Here is a 26,052-nt window from a genome sequence, read left to right as displayed (position 1 = left end):
TTCGTGTTTCAATCGTAGTCAAAAGAACTATGATCCTTGTAACTGTCGTGGGCGAATATGCCCGTTTTCTCCCGTCATATAGAGATAGAAAAAAAATACAAACATATCCAGATATCCACGAAGACATAAGAGAGTTGATCCGTCTTCTGCCCTATTGCTGTTCTTCTCTTGTTCTTTCTTTGTTGTATCAAAACAAGTTTGAATATACATAAATCATTTACTACCACTTCCTGATTTCCAAATTTTGTGTCGTTCCTTACTCCCCTTAATAGTGTTTTCCACAAAGACAGAGAGATATTTCTGATTGCGAACTGTTCCTCTTCAATTTTTTCATGCAACACAAACAGTATAACTTATTTCATTACAGTTAAAGGAAAAACAGAGAAAGAATTGTTCATTAGCTCCCCCCAACCAACACACACACACAAAAAAAGTTTCTACTATTCGTAAGTGGAAGCTGCGATTCTTTCCGTCTTCCTAAGACTTCACTTCTCTCGCTGACTATCTTTTCTTTAATAGGAATTATACTTAAAAAAAAGAAAGAAGTTGGATATAAAATGATGAAATCAGAAAAATAATTCTGTTGTTTATTCTTCTTCACGTCAACCAATTTGTCCTTTATATTCTTATCCAAGACAATTCCAATGACATTCTTGCTGGTGTTGTTTCCCGTATGTATAAATGTAATAAAAACTATTATTTTCTCCTCTGATGATTCTTCCCGGTATAGTCCCCATCCGGAATCCAAACGGGGGGATTGTTTTGCCTCTGGCATGTTTTACCTCTGGATGAACCATCATTACATTTACTCTCCCCCTTCATCTCTCCTGGGGGAAAAAATAATGTAAATAGTAGAATTCTGTACAGAGGTAAGCGCTGTACCACATCGCCACCGTGTCCCCGCCTAATCTTTTTCTTTAATTATCATAATTATATATGTAACTTACTTCTAATATCATTCATTATGTTAGGGGCTTGCTCGATATTTAATGATAATGCATTTTCCTGTATACTCATAGTAACTTAGTTTTCTTCGTTGTTCCTAATATTTACTTCCCTCTTGTTCTCGGAGAAGACAAATTGGCGGAAATCATAGTGATTGGTACAACAACTTGGACATTAGTCTCAGGCGCAATCAGAGTCACTAACGGCTGGGATACTTCGGGGTGAAGAGCAACGGTAGGTCACCACACTGTTTTTCCCTAGTTTGATGGCAACAGAAAGAGAACGTATGTGCAATGGTCTTCCGCAGATAAAAATATAGTTCCGGAGGTAAAATATCCCAATTTGGATGTTCTAAAAGGGGATGTCTTTGGAAGGGCTATTGGACGAGAAAGTAACAATGTGGGGAAAATTACTAGAGAAAGGAAGAAACGCAAGCAAAAATTTTAGGCTAAGGACACAGAACGTGCGTACCATGATAGAGGGAGGGAAATTAGAAAATCTCGAAGAAGAAATGAAACAAAATACTGCAGACTTGATAGGAATTTGTAAAGATGGGAAAGTAATAGAAAGTTGAGAAGCCAAGCATATAGAATGTTATACTCAGATAATGAAAAGGGTGGTCGTAATGGTATGGGAATAATTCTTGATAGGCGCTTAAAGAGAAGATACTGAAAGTAGAATTCGCTGATGATAGTTATAATGTTAAATCTTAAAGGAAAAAATAAGGGTCAAGTAGTGATACTGATATACGCACCAACCACATCACATACAACTGAAGAAGTAGAGAAAAATTATGACAAAATAGAAGAAAATAATAGACAGGGAAAAGAGAGGTGCGTGCGTAATTATAATGGAAGATTTTAATATAGTAGGAGGACAGAAAGGTAGTGTTGTGGGCAAATATGATTTAGGCGGAAAAAAAAATGAAAAGGGAGAGTAATAGGAGAGCTTTTGTAGGCAGAGTTCACTAGTAACTGGGAACACTTGGTTCAGTCTGCACAAGAAAAGATACACATGGAAATCCTTAGTAGACGACCAAAGATATCAAATAAGAATATATTATGATTCAGGACAGCAATGGAGTACCTTGAAGAACGTGACAACTCTTCCCGGGGCTGACATTTTCTCTTATCATAACTTTGTGTCTGCTGACCGAAATTGATATTCAACTGAAAAATGTAACCAGAAGAAAAGTAGGCGGCAAGAACTTGAATACTGAAAAGCTGAAAAACGAGGAAGTAAGATTTTTTTTCTTTTTGTTTAAAAAAGTCGGAAGAAAAGTATACAAATGGGGAAAGCATAGGTGCAGGTATTAACAGGCGTAGGAGCACATTAAACGTTACAGAAGGCTGTAGAAGAAATAATAGTTTACCGCGAATACAACAGCGAATACGAAAGGAAGCAGATAGAGGAAGGGAAGAGTTTTACGAAAGAAAATGTAAGGACATAAAAGAGTAAGAAAGTGTTAGGAAATATGAGGTAATGTACAGAGGTGAAATCTATAGCACTGCGAAGGAAACATGAGGGTATTATGATGCTAGTAGAAACTAAGAATGAGAAGGCAGTTACCGAGAGGAGTGAAGTCTTAGGAAGACGGAAAGAATATGTTAAGGACCTGTATGAGAGTAAGGATAGACCGTATGGAATAGATGTTGAAGTAGAAAATTAAGTACGCTAGGATGATAAAAGGTTTAGTGTTCTGAGGGATGAATTTGGAAAAGCTGTATACGAGATTAGGAATGGGAAGGGATCCGGGATAGATAATACACGAATCGACTTCGTTAACAATATGGTAAACGATGCAATAAAGAATTGTTCGACCCTACATTGAAATATATGCAACTAAAGAGCGGCCGAAATACTTATTGAAGACGATCATGTTACGGATGGCTAAGATATCTAATCCAAAGAGATGTTGAGGACTATAGAACTATTAGTCTCATGTCGTATGCAACAAAAAATATGCTTCGAATGCTGAACAGAAGGTTGTATAGAAAACAAACTAAAAACTAATGAGGAGAAAGAGTTTGAGTCTAGGAGAGGTAAAGACACAAGAGATGCAATTGGAGTAATCAGGGAAAAATTTATAGAAAAATGGAAAGCTGTGTATGTTGTATGTATTGATGTAGAAGAGGGTTTTGATCGTCTGAACCAGGAGTTGTTGGAAGTTCTAAAGAAGGTTGAATTGGAATGGAATGGAATGGAAGAATCAAAGTCTCATAAGAAACTTATATATGAACCAGGGGAGGAAATGGCAGAGGAGAAAGCAATTGGAAGAGAAAATTTGACAGGAGTGTTTGTCTCTTGCCAAAATATATCAGGAAGATACAGGAAAAAGAGCCAACATAATCAAGGCCGCGTTTCGGTATCAGGTACAATGATTAGGTTTATGCGGTTTGCAGATGTGGCGGTTGTTGCGAAATCCGAAAAAAAATCAGTAAGATGTCAGAAAACTTAAGGAAGGGTTCAGTGGGATAAAAATAAGTGTTAGAAAGACAAAAGCCATGGTGATTGGAACGAAAATGTCGGTGTCAAATATAGGAGGGGAGAAAATAGAGCAGGTTTCTAGGTTTTGATACCTGAATAGTATTATTAGTGATTATATAATGCTCGAAGTGAAATAAAAGTAAGAATAGGAATGGCGAAAGAAGCCTTTTAGGAGCAAGAAAAGAGAGAGAGAGATCTTTGAGTTTTACGTCCCACAGTTATGCCGGCTAGGCTAAAGGAGACGGAAGAGCAAGAAAAGCATATTGTGTGGGTTCTTGAATAAATATTAAGAAAAGACCTATAAAATACTTTGTGTGGGATATTGTACTGTATAGGGCAGAAACATGGACATTATGCAAAGTGATGAAAAACGGCTGCAAGCTTTCGAAATGTGGTTCTGGAGAGAATTAGCGGGATAAAGCGGAAAACTAATGAGGTGTTAGAAATGGCGAAGGAGAAAAGAACAGTTTTAGACTTAATTGAAAAGAGGAAGAGAAACTGGTTAACTGAGAAGGAACTAACATATTAGGGACATATGGTACTAGAAATTATGGTGGCAGTAAAGAGGAAGGGGGCGAAGGAGACCACAGTTGATGGACAGTATCAAAACTGGAAAATCTTACATGAAGACCAGGGGCGTCATTTAGGGGGGGCAGGAGGGGGCAATTGCCCCCCAAAGAGTTTGAGGAATACATATACTTTAATCGATTGCCTACTAATATACTAGTACAAAACGCGAAAGTCTTATGTTGGTGGTTGCTCTTGCCCCCCCAAGCGAAGTCCGAAATGACGCCCCTGATGAAGACTAAGAGGATAGCACAATACCTATGTGATGATCGACCGTTTTTTTTTTTAACCCTGTTTCTGTACTCATTCTCTTCTGCTTTTTGTCGATGTTCCAGTTATTTCCTCTGAAAAACCATGTCGAAGAAGACGGGAGTCTCTCACATATTTCTTTATGTTTCTTGGAATTATCATGTAATCTGTAATTGCTCTTTCGTTTTTACTTGGTTCGTTCATGTTGAATTTATGGGTGTCTTGAAATGTATATGAGTTTATTTGCGATACGAGGTCGTTTAGTGTGGCCAACTTCAACAAATGTCCCTCTTTGTTACCAATTTGTGTCTTACCCTTGATGTCGTGTTACTGCACACTAATTCATTCGTGTCTTACAGCAAAGAGGGTCGATTTCTTCAATAGTTCATTGCGGTATCCCGTAGAAGTCTTATCTCTCTAATTTCATCTTTGTTCGGAGCGTATACCAGTGTGAATTTATGTGATTTTCTATCTTTACGGTAATTACTATTTATCTCATAATATATCCATCCCCAAGTGTGCTGTTACGTAAATCTCGTATGTTGCTCTTCTCTTGCACATTTATTCTTTTCTATTCATATATATATATATATATATATATATATATATATATATATATATATATATATATATATATCAGAACATGTGGTCGTTTATTTCCTCTACATCTGTCACCTTTTTATTACGTTTCTGTCAAAGATTATTATTTTATACAAGTACTTCCGATTTCCCAGACTAATTGATTCTCCTTACCATTGAATATCTCACTTTACGTACACTTCCGTTCTCCCATTTCCCCAGACTAATTCATTCATCTTCCATTAAGTATCTCACATTATGTACATTTCCGTTGTTTCATTTTATCAGATTGATTCTCCTTACCATTGAATATTTCACATTGCGTGTGCAAATACATAAAGAAACGTGTCCTCTCAATTCGTTGTAATTCTGGTTAATCCAGTTTGCATGCTACCATTGCTTTTGATCTTGGAGAGATTCGAGTAAGCAGAAAATTAACCTTACAACAATCTACCATGCTGAAGAGACTGCTTTCCGCACATCTGAAATCTTCATTCTTTTGCTTTCCTACTTTCTCTCTTAGGAGGAACCTAGCCTTCTTCCTTTCCCAGCCAGGCTTAGGAGCGGGTATGACAGAGCCTCTAATGATTCTATCAGATCTAATATCTACACATGAATTCTGTGACGCCTTTCTTTCCTTTCTTTAGAAGTATTATGTGCGTCGCTATTTGGTGAATGCGTGATGGTATTCAGAGAAATCAGACAATAGACAATCTGTTACTTACCAATATAGGTATATATACCAATCTGTTGCTTACCACTGCAGCTCAGTATATATGTGAGTTTGTGGTTCAATCCCAGCTCGCACCAAATGGGCGTTATGGCGGACAAACACCATGTATGGGGGTTTTCTTTGAGTTTTCCGTTTCCTCCCACTTGTTTCATTCCATCATTGTCATTCCATCTTATTTATTACCTTCTCGCTCGCTTAGCCTTAGTGTAACGTGGGAAGTTAAACTCCAAAATAATAAATAAATAAATTATATCGTCAACAATTTGACGAAGAGTCGTATCTCAAAATCTCACTTTTTTAAACATAAAGGAAGAAATATAATTTCACAAAGGAGGGAAAAGTTAAATATCCAATAATTGATCAATAATTCCACTTAATTATTATCTGGAATAGATGATGAGTTATTACATATTCAATTGCTTTCCTGTCTGCGTAGTTATTATTTCTTTTTTTGTCTGAAAAAGTGAGATTTTGACATACAACCCTTCGTCAAATTGTGGACAATTATTTTTTATCAAGAACACGTGAAAAATAATCTGTACGAGCAAAATAAAAAAATATTAATTATTATTTTCAACGAACGACATACTTTTCACTGCCATAATATTCTTTTTTTTTTGTCACGTTTCTCTAAAGCTACACATGAAAAAATTTTCCTCAAAAGCAAGTCATTTTGTTCAGCTCGATGTGATCTATCGATGGACATGCTTTTATCTCTAGATAGCATTCTAGTGAAATACAAATTAATAGATTAAGGCTTAACCATACTTTTGGGCTGTATTTCGTAAAACCATACTATGTAATGTCGTCTTGCTATTATTTTGCTATTGCTATGTAACAATATTGTGTAGTTTATTTAAAAAAAAAGAAAAAAATGATTTTTTTTTCATTGAGGTAGAACTTTCAAAATGTAGGACATGTTTAACATTTGTGATCCTGTGTTTGAAATGTTTTTTAAGAATAACAGGACAGTTTCCAATTCCAAAGTAGTTTTAGGTTAGGAAAGGAAAGGAAAACTGTCCTACTGTACTGTCCTACAAATGAAGGATGTAAAAGTGAAAAGAAGGACCTATATAAGTTTTCAAAAGAGGTATTGAAGAGGTTTTTTGGAAGGGAGATTACGGGCAGATTCGCATTGACTGTACGCTAGGCTGCTCGTAGTAATAGTCTCGATCACTGGATTCAGAAGGGACAGGATGGCCAAAATATTCCTATTATAAGTTTACCTGTTTTGTTAACAGCAATATCTAGTCTATCAGAAAAGAAGCTCACATATAAACAGAATGGCAGGTCTCCTGCTAATTTAAATTTTGAAATGATAAAATAGATTTTATTGTAAATAATTTTATGGCAAAATCATGTAAAAATTGATATTCAATAGTTTAATAAAATTTCATTTTGGTGATGGAAGTCGTACTTTTTCATAAACGGCTCCTTTAAATTTGTAAGAATTAAAAAACGTAAAACTAGTTAGTATAAAATTCAGTTTAACATTTTCGGACACTACACTACCTTAGAATTCGTCTCCTCTTTTTACAGTAACTTCATTACCAAATTAATTTTTTTAAAAAAGCAGCAATTAAAATAATTTTAGGAGGGACGAAACATGGCTCCACAGCATCCCTAAAATATATACTAATTACTGTATACAGCTTGTAGTGACGAAATGTATACTAATTCTTGTAGCTTGTAGTGATCAAATTACCAATCTGCCTTCCCTTAGGAGTAGTATTTAAGTAGAACGAAGTTTTTATTTTATTTTATTTTATTTTATTTTATTTATTTTTGTAAGGTAAGTGTCTGGCAGTGGGTACTATATAAAAATGTTCAAATGCAGATTTTTTTTTTTTTTTTTTTTTAGAAATTGCTAGTTTTTTCATTAAGAAGCTAGGCCTTTATTTTTATCCACTGAGTGCTGACAGTTACATCTTTATTTTCAAAATGGCGCGGACAAGGGATAATTTTATCAAGCATCATGTACAGTATTTAATATTCTAGAGTTTAACGCATTAGAAACACTCAAATCCTTTTAAATGGTTTATCTCTTTTGGTAGGTAATGAACGCACGTTTCATAAAAATCTACTATATTTTCTGAAGATATATTACTCTCTCTTTCAAAACCATTCTCCGGAAGTGAGTTCAAAGATGACTTTAATTTTAGGGGCATAAATTTATTCTTTTACTCCTTTTTTCCAGACTGTTTAGTGCAGTAATTAATAGATTTGACTTTTACAACAGAATTATTTACTTTTTCTATGTTGTGAAACTTATGCATATTAGAATAAAGAATGCATATATACAGCTTTGAGAATTCGTTCTCAAACAAAGACCTTAAAAAATGTGACGGAAGCAGTTTAGGAAGCTCTATAATTTTTTGTAACTTTTAAAGGTGAAATTCAAAACATATATATAAAACTGCCGGACAATTCAGGCATAATTTAAATGCCTGCCGGAAATGAAAATTAATCCGAAGCGGAACATATCCGTTAAAAACAGGACGTATGACAATCCTAGTATAGCGTCAAAGTAACACTTTTTCTGACATTCAAGAGCAGGAAAGATAGAACAAAAGCTATGTGAAGCAGTTTTTATTTTATGTATTTCTAACGTCAATTACCCGCTCACTGGGTTAAAATAAGAATTTAAATCAATAGAAACAAAGAAAATATAATGAAAAATCAGAAAATAATAAGTAATGTATATAAATATAAATTAAATATTATTATTGTGATCAGAATTTGGATTTAAATGGCATCAAAAGTATCACTGTTCATCTCAGCGATACCGAAAACTGTGGATTCGACACTAATATCGGGCATTTTGAACTTTATATATATATATATATATATATATATATATATATATATATATATATATATATATATATATATCCCTCCCCTAAGTTGCACTGTCAAAGCGAAATGATAAAAACCATTCCACTTGACCTCATCTATTAAGGCTTGAACCTCATCTATTAAGTCACAAACATAATCACTTTCGATTTTAATATTTACATAGATTAAAAAATGCTATTTACATGACTGACAACTAATAACGCTATTATAACCGATATTATAGATATGTTGATGATGTACTTTTCTTGTACCAGGGACGATTCACAACTGGATTACTTATTAAAAGAATTAAATAATATTCACAAGAATTTGAGATTTACTGTTGATAAAGAAAAGGACGGCAGTCTTACGTATCATCTAGACCGTAACATAAAAAGGCCTGTGCCGTATATGGGCCTTAAAACATATTTATCACCAATGTCCACCACAAGCCAATAATAGGTACACAGTACATTCATTACAAATCTGTAGATACCAAAGCAAATATTTGGAAGAATTTCTGTTTGTGCCATACGTCTTATTTATGTAAAAACGTATTTACAAACGGAGATTGAATACCTGATGAAACTGGGTAGTTTGAATGGGTACCCAACTTCATTATTAAATAATTGGTATAATCAGGTTAAAAGGAATTTAATGTCCGATAAACCTGAAACCGACATCAAGGATACAAACTAGATTGGATTACCTATTTTTCCCAAATTGACAACTGCATTAAATAAATTTATACACAATGCGGTTTCCGTGCAACCTTATAAAACCCCCCAATACTTTAGAAAAGAACATCAGCCAATTTAAGAGTTGTTACACGTATCTTAATGAAAAATCGGGTATTTACGAAATAAAATGCTTGTTGCCAAGAAAGAGGCAAAACTAAAATAAATTTAAAATCCGAGTAAAGAGACACATTAAAGATTCGAAAGCGGAAAACCCGGTGTCAGGTTTATCGAAACATTTAAAAGAAACTGAACACGGGGTAGAAAATCCAAAAATATTATTTGGAGTTAGAAATGAAGTAGAGAGACTGGTTTTTGAAAATTTATTTATTCATTAAAAAAAATTAAATCTAGATAAGGATGGTTGAGTGACAAATGGGAAGTGGTAATTACAAAATTTTCACCGCATTGACATGACAATAAAAATAATAAGTTGGCAACCTTCCGTCAAGGAACAAGAGAGGCGCACAAATTGACTCCTCCATTATTATTATTTTTTTTAGTTCGCTTCATCTCATTTGGAGATCGCTAACGCACTAGACAACGTGCTTTTTGTACAACACAGTTCTTTCCTTTCTAAGTTCTTTCCTTTTTATTCCTTGATGTTTCTATTCTTTTTCTTGTTTTTAACCTCTGTGACCAAGACTCCAGGGAAGAGTCGAAAGATTGGAACTATAAAAATTCAGGAATTACAAAAATATGTAAGTAGAATAATAATACTGTGTTTGCAGATGAGAATTTTTGACTTTTTTATCCTCACAGTTAACAGTATCTAGAGTTTTAAGACTTGATTTCTTTTGCAGGTAAATAATGGCGGGGAAAACCATGCCTGCTATAGGCATTGATCTCGGAACAACATACTCCTGTGTTGGAGTGTATGAACACGGAAAAGTTGAAATAATAGCTAATCATGATATGGGCAAACGAACCACACCTAGTTATGTCGCCTTTACAGAAGATGAGCGATTGGTAGGAGATGCTGCAAAGAATCAAGTCGCTCGAAACCCGAATAATACAGTCTATGGTAAGTATGTATGTAGTAAATAAATGTGTGTGTATATATAATTTAATAGTAAGTTATCATGTATGATTGAACTATCCAACACTTTATTGGAAAAGATATGTAGTTTTATAGGGAAACCATTGTGTCACGGCCATAGGCGCCGACTTTGGGCGGGGACGGGGAGCAGGACACTTTTGGCCCCATCAATATTAAAAGGTGGGGTCCTCACCTCCACCCCCCCAATATAATCCACTCGACGAAGAACTAACAAAGAGGAGCAAGAATTTCTGTCGTAAACTTTGTCGTGCCTTTAATTCAATATTAGGAACAACCTTATTCGATAGGAAACGCCATTTTCAAAACTGTGTTTAATAGAGCACTGAAGCTTCAACCGACACTCTGCCAGCACTGATATGATAAGTGAAGATTAATGTGGTGCACAGACTTGCAGTGAAGTTCCCAAATTTTGGACTTGAATTTGTTTTAATGCCTTTAGGCAAATTTGAATTAGGTCGTGAATTTCCCAGCGGAGTGGATGCAACTGACCGAGATCTAGGGGAAAGGGGCATTCATCAAGCAGTTGATAGAAAACTGCTGAATATAATGATATATATTTATTCATTGTTTTGGCCCCCCCAAATATTTTCTTCAAGTCGGCGCCTATGGTCACAGCAAATTCTTCCTGTCTTACATGTGAATTTCCAGATACGTGAAAAATTGCAAAATTGAACCTTTATTCAAGAAAGAAAATCGTGATAGTGTTAAAAAGTATAGACAGATATTATTGCTCCTTGGGAAGATATTGGAAAATTTTAGGATGTTCGAGTTCTTTCTTTTCTAGAATATAATATACAATCAGAATTTCAGCATTGGCTTTGTGAAAGGAAAGTTTACAGTGACAGTAATCTCTGCTGGAGGAGTTTTGTGTCCATTTACTGTTGATTGCCATAATCTCTATGTATAGTATGAAAGAAGTTGTGATTGATCAGTGCGTATTCCAAACTTCTTAAACTTCAAACTTGACAGTACACGTAGGTTTTATTACATACAGCCATCTAGAATATCACTAAAGGAGGATTTTTGGATTAAGAGTATATGTGTATGTATGTGTGCAGTTATTATAGTAGTGCCCATAACTTGGAAGTTCTTAAGGTTTGAGACTAGACTTTCTATTTAAAATAATTAAAAACGCTTTCCAGTGTGTTTTAATATTTACTGTAGAAGGCAAGAGAAGAGTAGGAGAAAAGTAGGATCTATTGCATTATTATTATTATTATTATTATTATTATTATTATTATTATTATTATTATTATTATTATTATTATTTATTATTATTATTATTATTATTATTGGAGTTTGTTCACTAAAATGACCATATGAGGTGTTCGAATTTCGTGCGTGACTTGAAGTTCAGAGAGCTCCCTTGTGGCTATAAGGCGTAGGGGAGTATGTTCAGTTTCCAGTGAGAGCTTGGATTCCATGTTACGCTGTAGATCCACATCTCGTATATAGCCTCGGTGCTGAAAGAGACACAAAAGTTCAAATCAGCAAGCCAATTTCGAATTCAGAGCAACTCTTAAAGATGCAGAAGGAAGAATACAAAATATTACTTATAGGAACATGTACGGGTAACAAATATAGTTTCAGTATCGTGTTGGCTTGAAAGTGAGATACCGTAGTTTGTACTCAGCACAAAGATCCCGACTGAATGTTGACTTTAAAAATGTTCCGGCCTCACCAGGGAAGGAATTCGTACACCGTGTACCGATTATAGGAAGCGGTTCAAATAATTCATAAAGAAGAAATAACTTTCTCTTATTCATAACGATATTGGTACTGAAATGTGATACAGTGAAACCTATTTAATAGCAAACACCTTCATAATACGGATAAACATTTTTGTCCTGGCAAAAATGTATTATTATGGAGAAAAGCTTCGTTTATGGTGAGCTCTGTTAGCACACGCGCCTTTGGCGTGGAAGACCCGAGTTCGATTTTCGGTGGAAGCACATGTAGTTCGGATCCCACGTGAAGATGAAGGACCACGCTTCATATAGCCTCGCTGATGAAAGAGACGGTAAATTCCAACTGGCATCACATCAACACTCTTTTGCGGATACACAGGTATAGAGACTGACAGTCTTGTTTTACCCCCAGATATTTTAGAAACCTCTTCACCACGGATAGGAATGATCCTCAGCTCATTATTGTATAGCACAGAAAATACTTTCTGCAGTTTCGAAACAAATCTTTAATTGATCTCTTCAACTGATTTCAGTTGTAACAAGTAAGATCCCGTCAGAAATTTGTATCTCCTGGTTACACAGTAGATAAGTATGGCAAATTTTTCCCAAGAAATTGATAAATCGTGCTGATGGTTAATTCTGTCTACACTTTCAGTATTTAGTAATAATCATAATAATGGTAATAATAGTGATGATGATGTTGCAGCATGTTCTTATTGGATTAATTTGACTTCTAATTGAGGTGATAAGCGAATGAAAGGATTTTATAGAATTATGACTGGTACGTGAGGAAAAATCACACAAGCATTATATTTTGTACACGTTTGTATAAACACATCCTCCAGCGATACTTACGCTGTGTTTCTTTACAGAGGATGATTTCCTACTCATTCGCCCAGTAATTGGGACTTTTGGGGTACAGTATTTTATATTTCCCTATATTTACATTTATAACCAATGTGGATTGACTGTATGCTGCACACAATTAACATATCGGTTGTGACTAATCTAAATGTGTGAAATTTTTCTGTGACTAATCTAAATCTTGTGAAACTTCTCTGTAACGGACACCGTTCATTCACAAACGAATATTAATGTTCCATCATTGTCCGTTATTGAGAGGTTTCATTGTATTGTATAAAGTGTAAATTACGATGTTCTTTCTTAAGAGTTTTGAGTTCAACAAAAATAACAATTCCTGCTCACCAACAATTCAATATTACATTTTAATAAAGATGCCAAATGTGTCATCTTAATAATAAATGGTAAACGTGTCAGTCTCACGTTAAATCTAATTACAATTAGTCACACTAATAGTTTTCACCTCTGGTGCTTGGGGTCCCGGGTTCGATTCCAGCCCTCGCCAAGTGAACTTTGTGGTGGACAAACACCGTGTGCGTGGATTTTCTCGGGGTACTCCCGTTTCCTCCCACTTTCTTCATTCCACCATTTCATTCATTACTCATCATCACCGTCTCCTTTAGCCTAACCGGCATAACCGTGGGACGTAAAACTCAAAGATTTCATTTCATTTCATTTTCACACTAATAGTTGTCTTCCCTGTGTATCGCTAACGTGTATAACAAAGTTCTTGAGTAATCGTATAAATATGGTATGCAGTTTGGCGTGGCTGCTGAGCAAAAAAAAAAAAAATAAATAAATAAATAAAATAAAATAAAATAAAATAAAAAAATAAAAGTAAAAGGGTTTTAATTAATGCTTGGGCGGAACAAGTAGTATTTATTAATTTAGAGTACTGCTTCTGTGTTTTTCCAGTGGTTTTAGACTAAAATGTGGCATACTTTTTTTCTTTTAAATAACAATAACTGAAAATTTGTGAAACAAAACTTACGAACTTTGTTTTGTTTTTCCCATTGCATGTATCTCTTTTTGTTTAATAATAAATTAAGGTAATTTCATTTTGAAAGTCTATAGACATTACTATGTAGAGTAGGATGTAGGTAAGTTAAATATACATATATGATCGCAATTTAAGGAATTTTTAAACTTCCGATCGTTTATGTATTTATTGTATAAACATATAAGCCAACTAAAATTAAAGCCCTTGGCTTGAGATAAAGCTCCAAAGAGTTTTATATCGAACATCTAACGATTTCAATAGTATTATATTTTGTGTTATAATTAAAACCAGAAATTCAACTATATATATATAGTCAGGCACGTAGCCAAGGGGGGGGTCCGGGGGGTCCGGACCCCCCCCTTCGAGACCAGAAATGAAAAAAATAAGGAAGGATAAAACAAAATGAAATAATAAAAAGAAGGATCAGCGTCAAAAATTAAAAAGAAAGCTACAGGAAGCTTTCGCTTACTCTTTCTTATGAGGAGATTTGTATTACTTGCAATATGGTGGCGAGGTAATCGAGGTATTCTAGAAGTGTCAGGGAATTTGAAATTTCAAGAAAAGTTATGGAATTCTCACAATTCCTGCTACTAGTCAGGGAGATTTCAAGCTTTCGAAAGCATAAGTGCCGTTGTATAACAGCGTGGACATTTTTAATCATAACTTTTCGCCATCGCATCCTTGCAGTATCAAACATGTTATTTCAAGGACAATTTTCTGTTGCTCCTTTAACCTGTCATTTGGAACTGACAGTAGTTGACGGAATAATAAAAACAAAAAATTATGTTGAAAGAAAGTTCTGTTAGCATTTGATTCAACAGAGAAAGGAACGCATATATAGTAAAACTAGTTGAATATACACATGCTTCGCACAGGGGCTGCATTTGAAAGTCAACGCCTGTGGGAGTATCACCATTGATCTCAGCGACCGCGAAAACTATGGATTTGATACTAATATCGATCATTTTGTGCTATTTTTTTTACATGTCTCGGTATCCACCCCTCGCTGACTCCCGGCCCGCATACTTGTAAGTCATCGCTAATAGAAGTGTCACCAATGATTTCAGCGACCGCGAAAACTATGGATTTGACACTAATATCGGTCATTTTGGATTACTTTTATATGCCTTGGTATCTCACCCCCCTCCGGTGGCCGCCGGCCCGGAGCCGAATAGTGTCAATTTGGAAGTTAATGCGACTGGAGTTTCACCATTGATTTCAGCGACCGCGTAAATATGACCACTAATAGCTCAAGTGGTAGAGCGTTGGCTTCGCATTCAGGAGGTCGTGGCTTCGAATCCCGCTGCCTACCATCCTTATTGAGGTTTTCCAGAGTTTCCCTCAGTCCTACCAGGCAAATGCCGGGATGGCACCTACTAAACAGGCCCTGGCCGATACCTTCCCAAATCCTTTCCATTGTTAATGTTGTTGGATATCCAATGTAAAATGGCCTCAGAGCTGTATCTGGTGATTGTTAAATAAATAAATAAATAAATATCGGTCATTTTCTACTACTTTTACATGTCCCAGTAAACGCCCCCTGAGAACCCCTGGTTCGAATTTCGACAAAAAATTTAACTCTGGTCTGGAGCCTGGACCAAGGTATTCGTGACTAAAATTTGGTCAATTTGTCTGGTTCCCAAGCCGGTTCCGTTAAACGCCCCCCCCCCTGAGACCCCACTGTTTCGAAATTAAAAAAAAAAACTCTTCGTCTTGATCTGGGGCCTGGGCCAAGGTACACCTGTCCAAAATTTGGTAACTCTCGGTCCACTCGTCTGGTCCCCAGGCCGCACACAGACAGACAGACAAACAAACACACAAACTAACTCTTTATTTTATTTATATTAGAAGATAGTTTACAAGACAGTATTCAGTATGTACTTTTTATAATAATTGAGGTCATAACGAAAGGAAAATTGTTATATTTGAATAAACAGGAGAAGGACGTAAATATTGCAAAATCTTTTTCAATACTTTTTTTTTTATTATTATTTTGCTCGAAATTTCTTCATAGTTTGTTATTAAAATACTTGCCAGCATATCCTCATTTTATTGTCCTAACAAACCAATATATGTTGATAGTCAAGTAGTTTAGATTGATCGAGCTCTTGGGCCTTCAGAATTTCATGTTACTCCCCCCCCCCCCCCCCGTTACGAAATCCTGGCTAAACGAACCAATACATGTTCCAGTAAAATAGTTTAGAGTGATCGAGCCCCTTTTGTGATGACCACAGTATTTCATGTCACGGACCCCCCCCTTCACGAAATCCTGGCTACGTGCCTGATATAGTTCAATTTCGCAATTAGACGCAATTTGTTGCCATTTTCTGTTTCACTGCTCTTTATCCACGCATGAATGACAGCATAACCAAAGATTTAGCTCGCTGTTATCTGGGTAAGCGATTGCAGTGTCTGATAATAACTGCAGTTTATTCCTGTTAGATTGAGGCGAGTGAAGGAGGGATGACACTACGCGAGTTATCTTCAGTTCTTGGAATTCTGAATGACGAAGATAAACGAACATTCTTAGTTTAAGGAAATAGCCATATATATATATGGGCCGATATTGTGAGTCCATGGCGTGTGTGACACAGAGGCACTGATGGTGTGCATTTCACTGTTTAACCCTTTCAGTACGGGGCGGTTATGGTTAAGACCTTGTTTCTTGTAAGAAGGATGTAGCAATTTCATGGCGTAAGTTTCAACGCAGACTTGCTAAAGGGAAGGAAATGTAGGAGTGAAATTAAAAAAAAAAAAAAAAAATCTCATCACAATTTTAAGTTGTTTTTTTTTTTCTGCCATTTTGGAGCTGGCACCACTATTTCCACATACAGTAGGTCAAAGTCATCTAAAAAATATTCTTTGGTCTGTCGACAACACACAGTGAAAACGTGAAGTCTTGACTGCCATACAAAGACTGAAAGAAAAATTCTCTCACGTCGTACACATGAACTTTTTAGTTTTTTCGCCTCAGAAACAAAAATCAAAAGTTACGCAGGTGCTGCAGCTTCCATAATTATCCTATTGAAACTTTCTGTGATGCGTTGTGTCGAGGCTTTCAGATGCTGGTATGTTTGTTCTAATCTAGCCATGAAGTGGGAAATTATAGAGGAAAAATGGAATATTTTTTCGTAATTTTTCACCTAAAATCGTGAATTATAATTTTTCATGGCTGGGGGCGCGGTGGCTCAGTGGTAGAGCGTTCACCTCCGGTGCTTGGGGTCCCTGGTTTGATCCCAGCTCGCGCCGTGTGGTCTTTGTGGTGGACAAACACCGTGCTCGTGGGTTTTCTCGGGGTTCTCCCGTTTCCTCCCACTTTCTTCATTCCGCCATTTCATTCATTTCTCATCTTCACCGTCTCCTTTAGCCAAACCGACATAACCGTGGGACGTTTCATTTTTTTTTTCATGGCTGGAAACAATTCAGATTTTGCCGCTCTGGGCGGTGGCACGGCTCGACTCCCTCTTGCGCCGGCTCTGTCTTAAAATAAACTTTGGTACATCATTAATGTATTCTAGAAGTATCATGTCTATATCTGACATATATATATATATATATATATATATATATATATATATATATATATATATATATATATATATATATATATATATATATATATATATATGTGGCGGCTCGTGCTTTGAATTCTAGGTGGTGCACAATATATAATCTCGTTTTTTCATTATTATTAATATTATTATAAACAATAATAATTTAATAATAATAATAATAATATAAACAATAATAGCGATTTGCAATGGAGAAGCTCATTTTGTATGTTTTTTGACCTACCCTTAAAAATTGTTGCGTTTTGTAAATGACTCTTAAGAGCGCTGTTAACTTCAGCACTGAAATTAATTAATCCACTAAATGCGCGTGGATTTGAAGAAGAGTCTGTTTCACCATGTCCTCTTAAAGCGAGTTCGAAGACACCACAAAACCGAATTGATTATATTGAGCACGTACCTGTTTTGCGTCACTTTTTCATTGTGATTCTAATGGACCGCCTATAGCCAGCATCTAGTTGAGCAGCAATAGTCGCATTTCCCAACAAAGTGAGATTAACGTGTTTTATATGAGCTGACGAATTTTCATTTTTTTTCTTTTTAATTTTGTTCTGCAGATCCTGGATATCCGCAACACCTTTTTTACTCCATGCATCTTCCCTTGCCCCGAACAGCAAACGTGGAAAACAATATAAAGTATTTTTAATTTCACATCCACATAACCACTCATGCTGTTCGTACAAGTTGAGACTGAAATTCCTTGTAAATGTTTATTAAGTAACTTTGTTTCTAAAGTTCTTTTGGAAAACGGCACATTCAACAGAGACGTTGCAGAATTCATTGTCACTTCACGTATATCAGGGACAGACACGTAATTACCCAATTACAGCAACCATGAACATCAAAGACCGGCACCAGTAAGTACGCCAGAAATTTTTACTTGGGGGGGTGTTCAAAATAAAAGGGGGGTGTTCTCAGAATAGTGATATAATTTTTAAACAAACTCAAACAAGAAAACAGTATATTTTGTTACGCAACTATTGCAACACCACCACCACCACCACCACTACTACTACTACTACTACTACTAATAATAATAATAATAATAATAATAATAATAATAATAATAATAATAATAATAATAATAATATCAGCTCTTCGCATTGGTAGGTTCAATAAAGTAAGTTCACACATTTCAGCATTTATTATTATTATGAAACTAAGTAATACAGTGAAACCTCTCAAAATGGACATCGGTGGAACACCATTATTTGCCCGTAAATGATGGGTGTCCCTAAAAGGAAGGGTTCTCTTTTCACCCCAGCAAGTTTTAGTGGGTGATTTTTTTCAAAAATATTAATTAGGAAAAATTCCCTCGTCCCATGATGAAATCACATTCGTTTAGTAATTTATACCGTACATAGTTCCAATTTCATTATTTTAATATTCTAACGCTGTTGTTAACGTTAATTGTTGTAATATTATTTGATCTCTTAATGTCCGTTCCTGCCCCTTCCTGGCTGCGTTATTGGCTCTGAATATCTTTCATAGGAAAATTATTCATTGATTTAGTTGTTTTCCAGAAATCCAGTTTTTCCATTTACAAATATTTTGTATCTTTGTGTTTTGTCTTCTTTAATATACCCTAATTTTAAAAATCCCAGGGCTCATAGTGGTCTGGTCTCTTGTAAATACTTGAAAAGTGACCAAAAATGGGCAAAGCACACGAAAAAGTGACCAAAATTTCATCATGCCCCTTTTTTGTTTTGTCAATTTCTCCATCACCTCTCTCTCTTTGTTTGTTTCTTCTTTCCTTCTTCTTTTTGAGCTTCCTCCTTTCTTAGGTTTTCAGAGTAAGCTTTGTAGTTATGTGGTAAGCAGACTTAGCACATGTAAAAAGCTCCTGAGTAAGTGGAACCAGTTCTGGCCTAATTCCGAATTTCTTCGTCTTAGACATTATCGTTCCTCTCAAAAAAGTATCTTTTAGTGACAAATTTGAAAAAAGTAACTTTTAGTGACCAACTTCAAAAAAAAGTAAATTTTAGTTAAAAAAGCGACTCGTTATGAGCTCTGTTCCACTCAATCAATTTACGTGAACAAAAATATACTTTACAAAAATTAAGCTAGCGCCAAATGCGTTCCTGCATAACACTAGACTCAGTCTAAAATATATATATAATTCTTAATTCGATCGATCTCCCCATTTCTAAAAACGTTTTGGCTACACCCTTCTAACGTCCGTCCGTTGATACACCACTTACAGAGCAGGCTCAAAACCAGCGACAGAGCTTTGGGGAGCCACGAATATGTTAGGAGGGGCCAAGTCATTAAAAAATTTTATTTTCAAATATCTAAATTGTGCATGTTGTATTGAGGTCTGGAGGGGACATGAAAAATTAAGGGAGAGCCGGGCCCTCCATAGCCCCCTCTGGTTGCGAGCCTGTTACAGAGTAGTACTTACCAACTGAATCTGGTATAGGCTTATTACTATATTGTCACATTTTTCCTTGTTGAGGAGGAGGTAGGTGAATGACCTCTCAAGACGTTGCCAATTTCAGTCATCTGCATCTGTACATCAATCTCTTTTCTCGGAAACGACCGCGGAGCCTAGGAGGGTAGGTATAAAGCGGGTCTGTTTTGTCAATTGTTTTGATCGAAACACCGCCCGAAACAATGAGGTCATGTGGTTCTTGAAGCCCGTACATGAGAACGAGGTCGTTTCATATTTTGAAGTGAAATAAATAAATAAGAATATTGCCTTCTTTCCTAAACGCTAAACCTTTTTTAACTTAATGTAATAAATAACCTATATGATACTGATTGATACAATTGGATTTGGGGGAGTATTCCTTTTCCATCCAGGGGTGTGTGTAAAGAAATTTGGAGGGGGTGTTAGGGGGTGTTGGGGGGGGTGTAGTGTAGTACACACACACAACACTACAAAGTACGAACAGATTTGACAATTTGATCGTGAACATACTCCCGTCCGACTCCAAATACATGATTTTTTTTCTGCGTGATTTATTTTGCGCCAAAAGAAACCATCCAAATACTCCCCCTTAAAGACCTTTTAGTGAGAGGGGTGCTACCCCCTATTTAAGCAACCAAAGGCGTGGGTGATAGTAGGTGGAAGAGGAAAGTGAAGAAAGACAAGGGTTTTCTATATTGGACATTGGTCAGTCGAGTTGAGGACAGAGATTGCAGTCCCCTTTAAAATTTCACTCCTTTCCCCCATTAACCCTCTTTTTCTTTAAAAAAAAAAAGACCTTCTTTCCAACTCATTCACTCACACATGCATATGAAAAGGAAAACATTCTCTCTATGCTGCCAAATTTCCACTCATTCAAACACGCGTGTATTAACTATTGACACCTTCAATCTGTCTTCATTCTTTACAGGGTCGCCTTTACTGTCTCCATAGCTGCTAAGCGGTTAGCGTACGCGCCTTTGGCGTGGGAGGCCCGGGTTCGATTCCCGGCGGGAGCTCATGTGGTTCGGATTCCACGTTAATCAGTAGGTCCACGTCTCATATAGCCTCGCTGCTGAACGGGACGTTAAACTCAAAATCAACTCAACTCAACTGTCTCCATAGCTGCCTTAACCTTACTCAGTTGACAGAACCGATAGTTATGACCACTTGGCAATCTCGCATTTAGGCAAGGCGCAAGGTTTTTTTTTTTTTTCCTCCTCTGTGTACGACTTGGAGGAGCGGACTATTCCCCTTCAGGCGAGAACCGTGTCAACCAACACTGCAGGGGGAGGGACGGTAGAGAATTTCCAGTTCCAAAGCGTTTGTTTTGGAAAAGTTGTTTTTGTTGTTAGGCTTGCTTGTAAAAGATCTGCAAACATATAGATTCCTACGAGGCACTATAAGGATCCTCGCAACCCCTGCAGTAGCCACGCAGGGGAGTTTGTCAAACTCCCAAGCAGAAAGCTATTGACCAGTTCCGTTTCAAACGCACTTCTTTAAGGAAAGTTGATGTTGACAATAAAAGGAAAAGTGATTTAGCATAAATAAAAAATGGAAATATTGGAAAGAGGTTTGTACAAACATGCAAACATTAAGAGAAACCGCCACTGATATATTCTACCTTTAAAAAATCACAATTTTCCTTCCATTTAGAGAACAAGGTCCACTGTAAACCTCAGCCATACCTACCCTAATTACTACGATGCCTTCTTCCATTACTAGTACTTGGTTCATCCACAAGAGGGTCAGTTATCATCTTGTCATTTACCTCCTCTTCTTTCTCCTCAGCATTATCATCCACTATGTTTCCCTCATCCAGTTCACTTGCCAGATGTAGCACCTCTTCCATCTCACTAGGATCTTCGACCCTAAGAGGCTCGGTGATCTCTGCCTGCGTTAAGAATTACCTTGATATGATCTAAGTGCTCAGGAAGACAGCCACCAAAATAACTAACGCTTCACACAACCCACTCTCGAGCGAGAAGCGGATCGCACCACCTAAACACTCAAAGCACTTATACGATACACTACTGCGAAGAAAGACTGCCTTGTTGATCACTATTGAAGAAAAATCAACAGGAAGGAAAACGAGCTGTAGTAAGCACACAGTAACAATAAATTTCTTATCTTCAATAGTGAACACAACTTAATAGCGCTGCAAGGTTCAGAATTGACAAAATATTTCCACTCCCACCCCCTCTTTCGCATATGCTTGTAAATTATGAGCAGGCAAAAATGCCTAACATGTAAGAGTGGACCTTTCTGGGGCCACGGTAGCTCAGTTGTAGAGCGTTTACCTCTAGTGCACGGGGTCCCTGGTTCGATCCCAGCTCGCGTCAAGTGAACTTTGTGATGGACAAACACCGTGTCCATGGGTTTTCTCGGGGTTCTTCCGTTTCCTCCAATTTTATTCATTTCACCATTTTCATCCATTTATCATCATCATTGTTTTTTTTTTTTTTTTTTTTTTTTTTTTTTTTTTTTTTTAAGCCTAGCCAGCATAATCGCGTGGAACGTTAAACTTTAAAAGATTTCATTTCATTTCGTTTGGATTTGTTTCTGCTTCGTGGAAGCTGTTGAAAATTAGAAACATTTGTTTCTTTGCACACAACTTTGCATTTCAAATCTGAAGGATATGAACCTTACAGATAATAACCCAGAAAGCAAATACGACGTATCTTCGTGGGGATTAGAGGAAAAATGACCTCGGAAGGTACAGCTTTCATTTGTTGAGTTTTAAAAATAATATCTCAGAAACTATTTATCACATATTTACCGCTTATACCTTATTTTTTAAAGATTATAATAGGTGCCTTCCATTTCAATTCAGGCAGAGCATGTACCATCACCATCTCAGATATTGTTGAAACTTTTTTTATAGCAACTAGACATGTTTTTAAGAGACCCATATTTTTTTGTTTTGTCGAAAAAAATTTTCCCGCCAAGTAATGGGCCATCAAAGACGGGGAGTACAATTTATGAATTGTAGAAGACATGGAAAATGGTCAACTTTGGAGCCTCACCATTCGGCTATGGAGACAGGTAGAGTTATAATTCTTGTTGTGGTATGTACATAGGGATATAAATAAACTATATTTTATTATAGTTTGGTTTGCGCATGCGTATCTTTTTGTACATAAATTAACAAATGAACGTCAATTTATCTGTAAAGTCGAAGTTTGCGATTTTTTTTCGAGCACTTCCGGTTCGAATTTTAAAATTCTGTTTTCGCGGTTGGTAAGACCTGGTTACCCGCTTTCCGAAAAATATTTTGTATCGCTTGTGTGTGCAACCGTTTAGTCGCAAAAAATTCGAGAAATTGTAAAATTTTCAAAAATCGCCATTTTTGGGCGCCATTTTCTCGAAAACACCATCTTTTAAAATTCTGAAATTTTGTCAGATTGTTCAACTTTACATGAATAATAAACACACCAAATACCGTTCTCGACCAATGCTTCATGAATTAACTGCAGCCTTTTAAATTTATCGAAGTTTCGTTAACTTTGATGTCACAGTTAGCAACACTGCAAACAATAAAAGTGCAATGATTTGGTGATGTTTGTGGTTCACATTCATTAAATGAAGAATAAAAGGTTTTCTTTACTGTTTTTTTCCATCATTTTGATCAAGAAGGCTCTCTGAAATAGTAAAATGAGCCTCCCCCTACTCCTCCGTTTTGTTAAACCGAAATAATCTGAGGTGGAAATTACGATTACGAAACACACAAATTTTAAGTTTACTTGAAATGGCCATCCAATAAATTCTGATGATCTACAAAAAGCCTGAACTATTAGCTCAGTGATGATTTGGAATGCTGCAGACAAAGTCTCGATTAAGTGCGATGTCACTACAGTGATCGAAAGAGGACAAAAAGTAAAAAAAAAAAAAAAAGTTTTCTTACGCGTTTCAAAGAAATTTACTGACTTTTTAAACAGAACAATCCCAACATAAGAATGGGTCACTCGGAATTTTACAGTATTCGACTAAAGTGGGTCAGTCCGCAACCTGCGAGGGAAGTGTGTATGTGTGTGTGTGTGTGTATTGTGCAAATTTTAAGTTAGCTGCTACTGCGTTGCTACAAATCAAAGGTGCAGCCTGTATTGAAGCTGTCATGAGTGACCTATTTCCTTTAGTAGTATGATCCGTAGAAAATTACAACTGTCTTCTTCAAGAATGTGGTGAATGTCCTGGAGTGGAAGGAATAAGTGTGGAGTCTTTAATTGTTGATCCTGATGAAAATGAAAGTGTTACATATGCCATATGGAAAACAATAATCTCGTTAAAAAACTGTGCCACTTTCTGTTATCGTATCGTACATTGCTGGTTTAACTGTAAGAATTGTAATTCATGACTACATGAAGAAAATCCAAAGAGAATTAAATGCTACCGAAAAGCACCGTATAAAATTTTAAGATACAAATTCTATTTTACTTCATGTGGACTTCGCTGAAAACTGGACTGTTATTCTGCAAAGTGAAATTCAAAGTTATCACCGGAATATGAAACAACTGACAGTTTTGTTGTAATAAACGACGATAAAACACACGATTCGACTCATGTACTCATAGCCATAGACAAGATTCTAAAAATACTCGAAGAAAAGCGAAAATATATTTTATAGAAAAAGGTTTGAATACGTGAAATTAGTGTCTACAATTTCCCAAACCGTATCAGTGATTTCTGATGGTGTTGCATCCCACTTTAAAAATCGCTTTCAGATGTTCGATATGCAGACAGGTCCGATAAAGCAGTGGTTTTGCAGTGAAACCGGCCATGAAACCGGTTTCTGCGATGGTATTGAGGGGGGAGGTGTAAAGAATGTGGCAACGCGGCATAACCTTAAGCAAAAACAGATACACAGTATTAAAACCGCAGAAGAAAATGAAATGAAATCTAAGTTTTACGTCCCACGGTTATGCCGGTTAGGCTAAAGAAGACTGTGATTACAAGAAATGAATGAAATGGTGGAATGCAGAAAGTGGGAGGAAACGGGATAACCCCGAGAAAACCCACGAGCACAGTGTTTGTCCACCACAAAGCCCACACGGCGCGAGCTAGGATCGAACCAGATATCCCAAGCACCGGAGGTGAACGCTCTACCACTGAGCCACCGCGCCCCCACTAAAACCACAGAAGAATTCGTGAGTATAGTGCAAGTACAAACTCCGGGTATTACTGTCGTTTTGTTGCCTGGAACTGAATTCGACGACTTTCGGAATAAAAAAAGGGAAAGTATGCGACCGGTAACTGGTATTCAACGAAGTCATCTTTGGCTTTCGGAAAATGGCGAAGTTTTTATGGCAGTAATGGGTCACCATGAACTAACTTCATCCTTCCCCCAAAATCGAACTTCTGCAATTCAAAGTGTAGATTTATGAAATCTGCAAAAAGGAAGTCTTGTTACATACATATATGTATAACCAGTGGTGCGTAGCAGAAATATTATGAATAAATCATGAATTACGTGAAGTTGAAGTGCTGTTTATGATTCTACATGGACCTTCAGCATTTGTGACTATCGACAATATGCTACGCAGGGGCGGATCCAGGACGACTTCTGGAAGGGGGGGGGTAATACTGCTACTTAGAGGTACTTTTAAGAGCTCCAAACTCTGAAATCGGTTTTATTTATATATATTAAAAAAATCTTCCCCTTGATCCACTCTTGGACAAGTTGTGAGTGAGCCAACACCTATTGGAGCACCTGCACGGTTACATGCTCTTAGCGAAGACACCAACCAAGCAAATGATTGGTCCATGTAAAATAATAATAATAATAATAATAAAATCAGGGAAATTTTGTTTCCGAAGACCATTTTAAGTAAGTGAACTTGAAATTTGTGCGTTTTGTAATCGTAATTTCCACCTCAGATTATTTCGGTTTAACAAAACGGAGGAGTAGGGGGAGGCTCATTTTACTATTTCAGAGAGCCTTCTTGATCAAAATGATGGAAAAAACAGTCAAGAAAACCTTTTATTCTTCATTTAATGAATGTGAACCACAAACATCATCAAATCATTGCACTTTTATTGTTTGCAGTGTTGCTAACTGTGACATCAAAGTTAACGAAACTTCGATAAATTTAAAAGGCTGCAGTTAATTCATGAAGCATTGGTCGAGAATGGTATTTGGTGTGTTTATTATTCATGTAAAGTTGAACCATCTGACAAAATTTCAGAATTTTAAAAGATGGTGTTTTCGAGAAAATGGCGCCCAAAAATGGCGATTTTTGAAAATTTTACAATTTCTCGAATTTTTTGCGACTAAACGGTTGCACACACAAGCGATACAAAATATTTTTCGGAAAGCGGGTAACCAGGTCTTACCAACC

General features: G+C 36.4%; 1 protein-coding gene across 2 annotated transcripts in view; it reads left to right on the top strand.

Moving 5' to 3' along the window:
* LOC145690330 (heat shock cognate 71 kDa protein-like) overlaps positions 1–26,052 on the top strand; it is a 219,622-nt gene that overhangs the window by 13,939 nt on the left and 179,631 nt on the right. For both annotated transcript variants that reach the window (XM_081765115.1, XM_081765116.1), the window contains exon 2: positions 9,936–10,156. In XM_081765115.1, the coding sequence (XP_081621241.1) occupies positions 9,943–10,156 (214 nt within the window). In that variant the 5' untranslated portion in view covers positions 9,936–9,942. The remainder of the gene's footprint in view (positions 1–9,935; positions 10,157–26,052) is intronic.

Source organism: Thermobia domestica, chromosome 7, assembly GCF_964235325.1.
Source record: "Thermobia domestica chromosome 7, izTheDome1.hap1.1, whole genome shotgun sequence".
Classification (NCBI taxonomy): domain Eukaryota; kingdom Metazoa; phylum Arthropoda; class Insecta; order Zygentoma; family Lepismatidae; genus Thermobia; species Thermobia domestica.
This window is presented reverse-complemented; position numbering and strand designations above follow the sequence as displayed.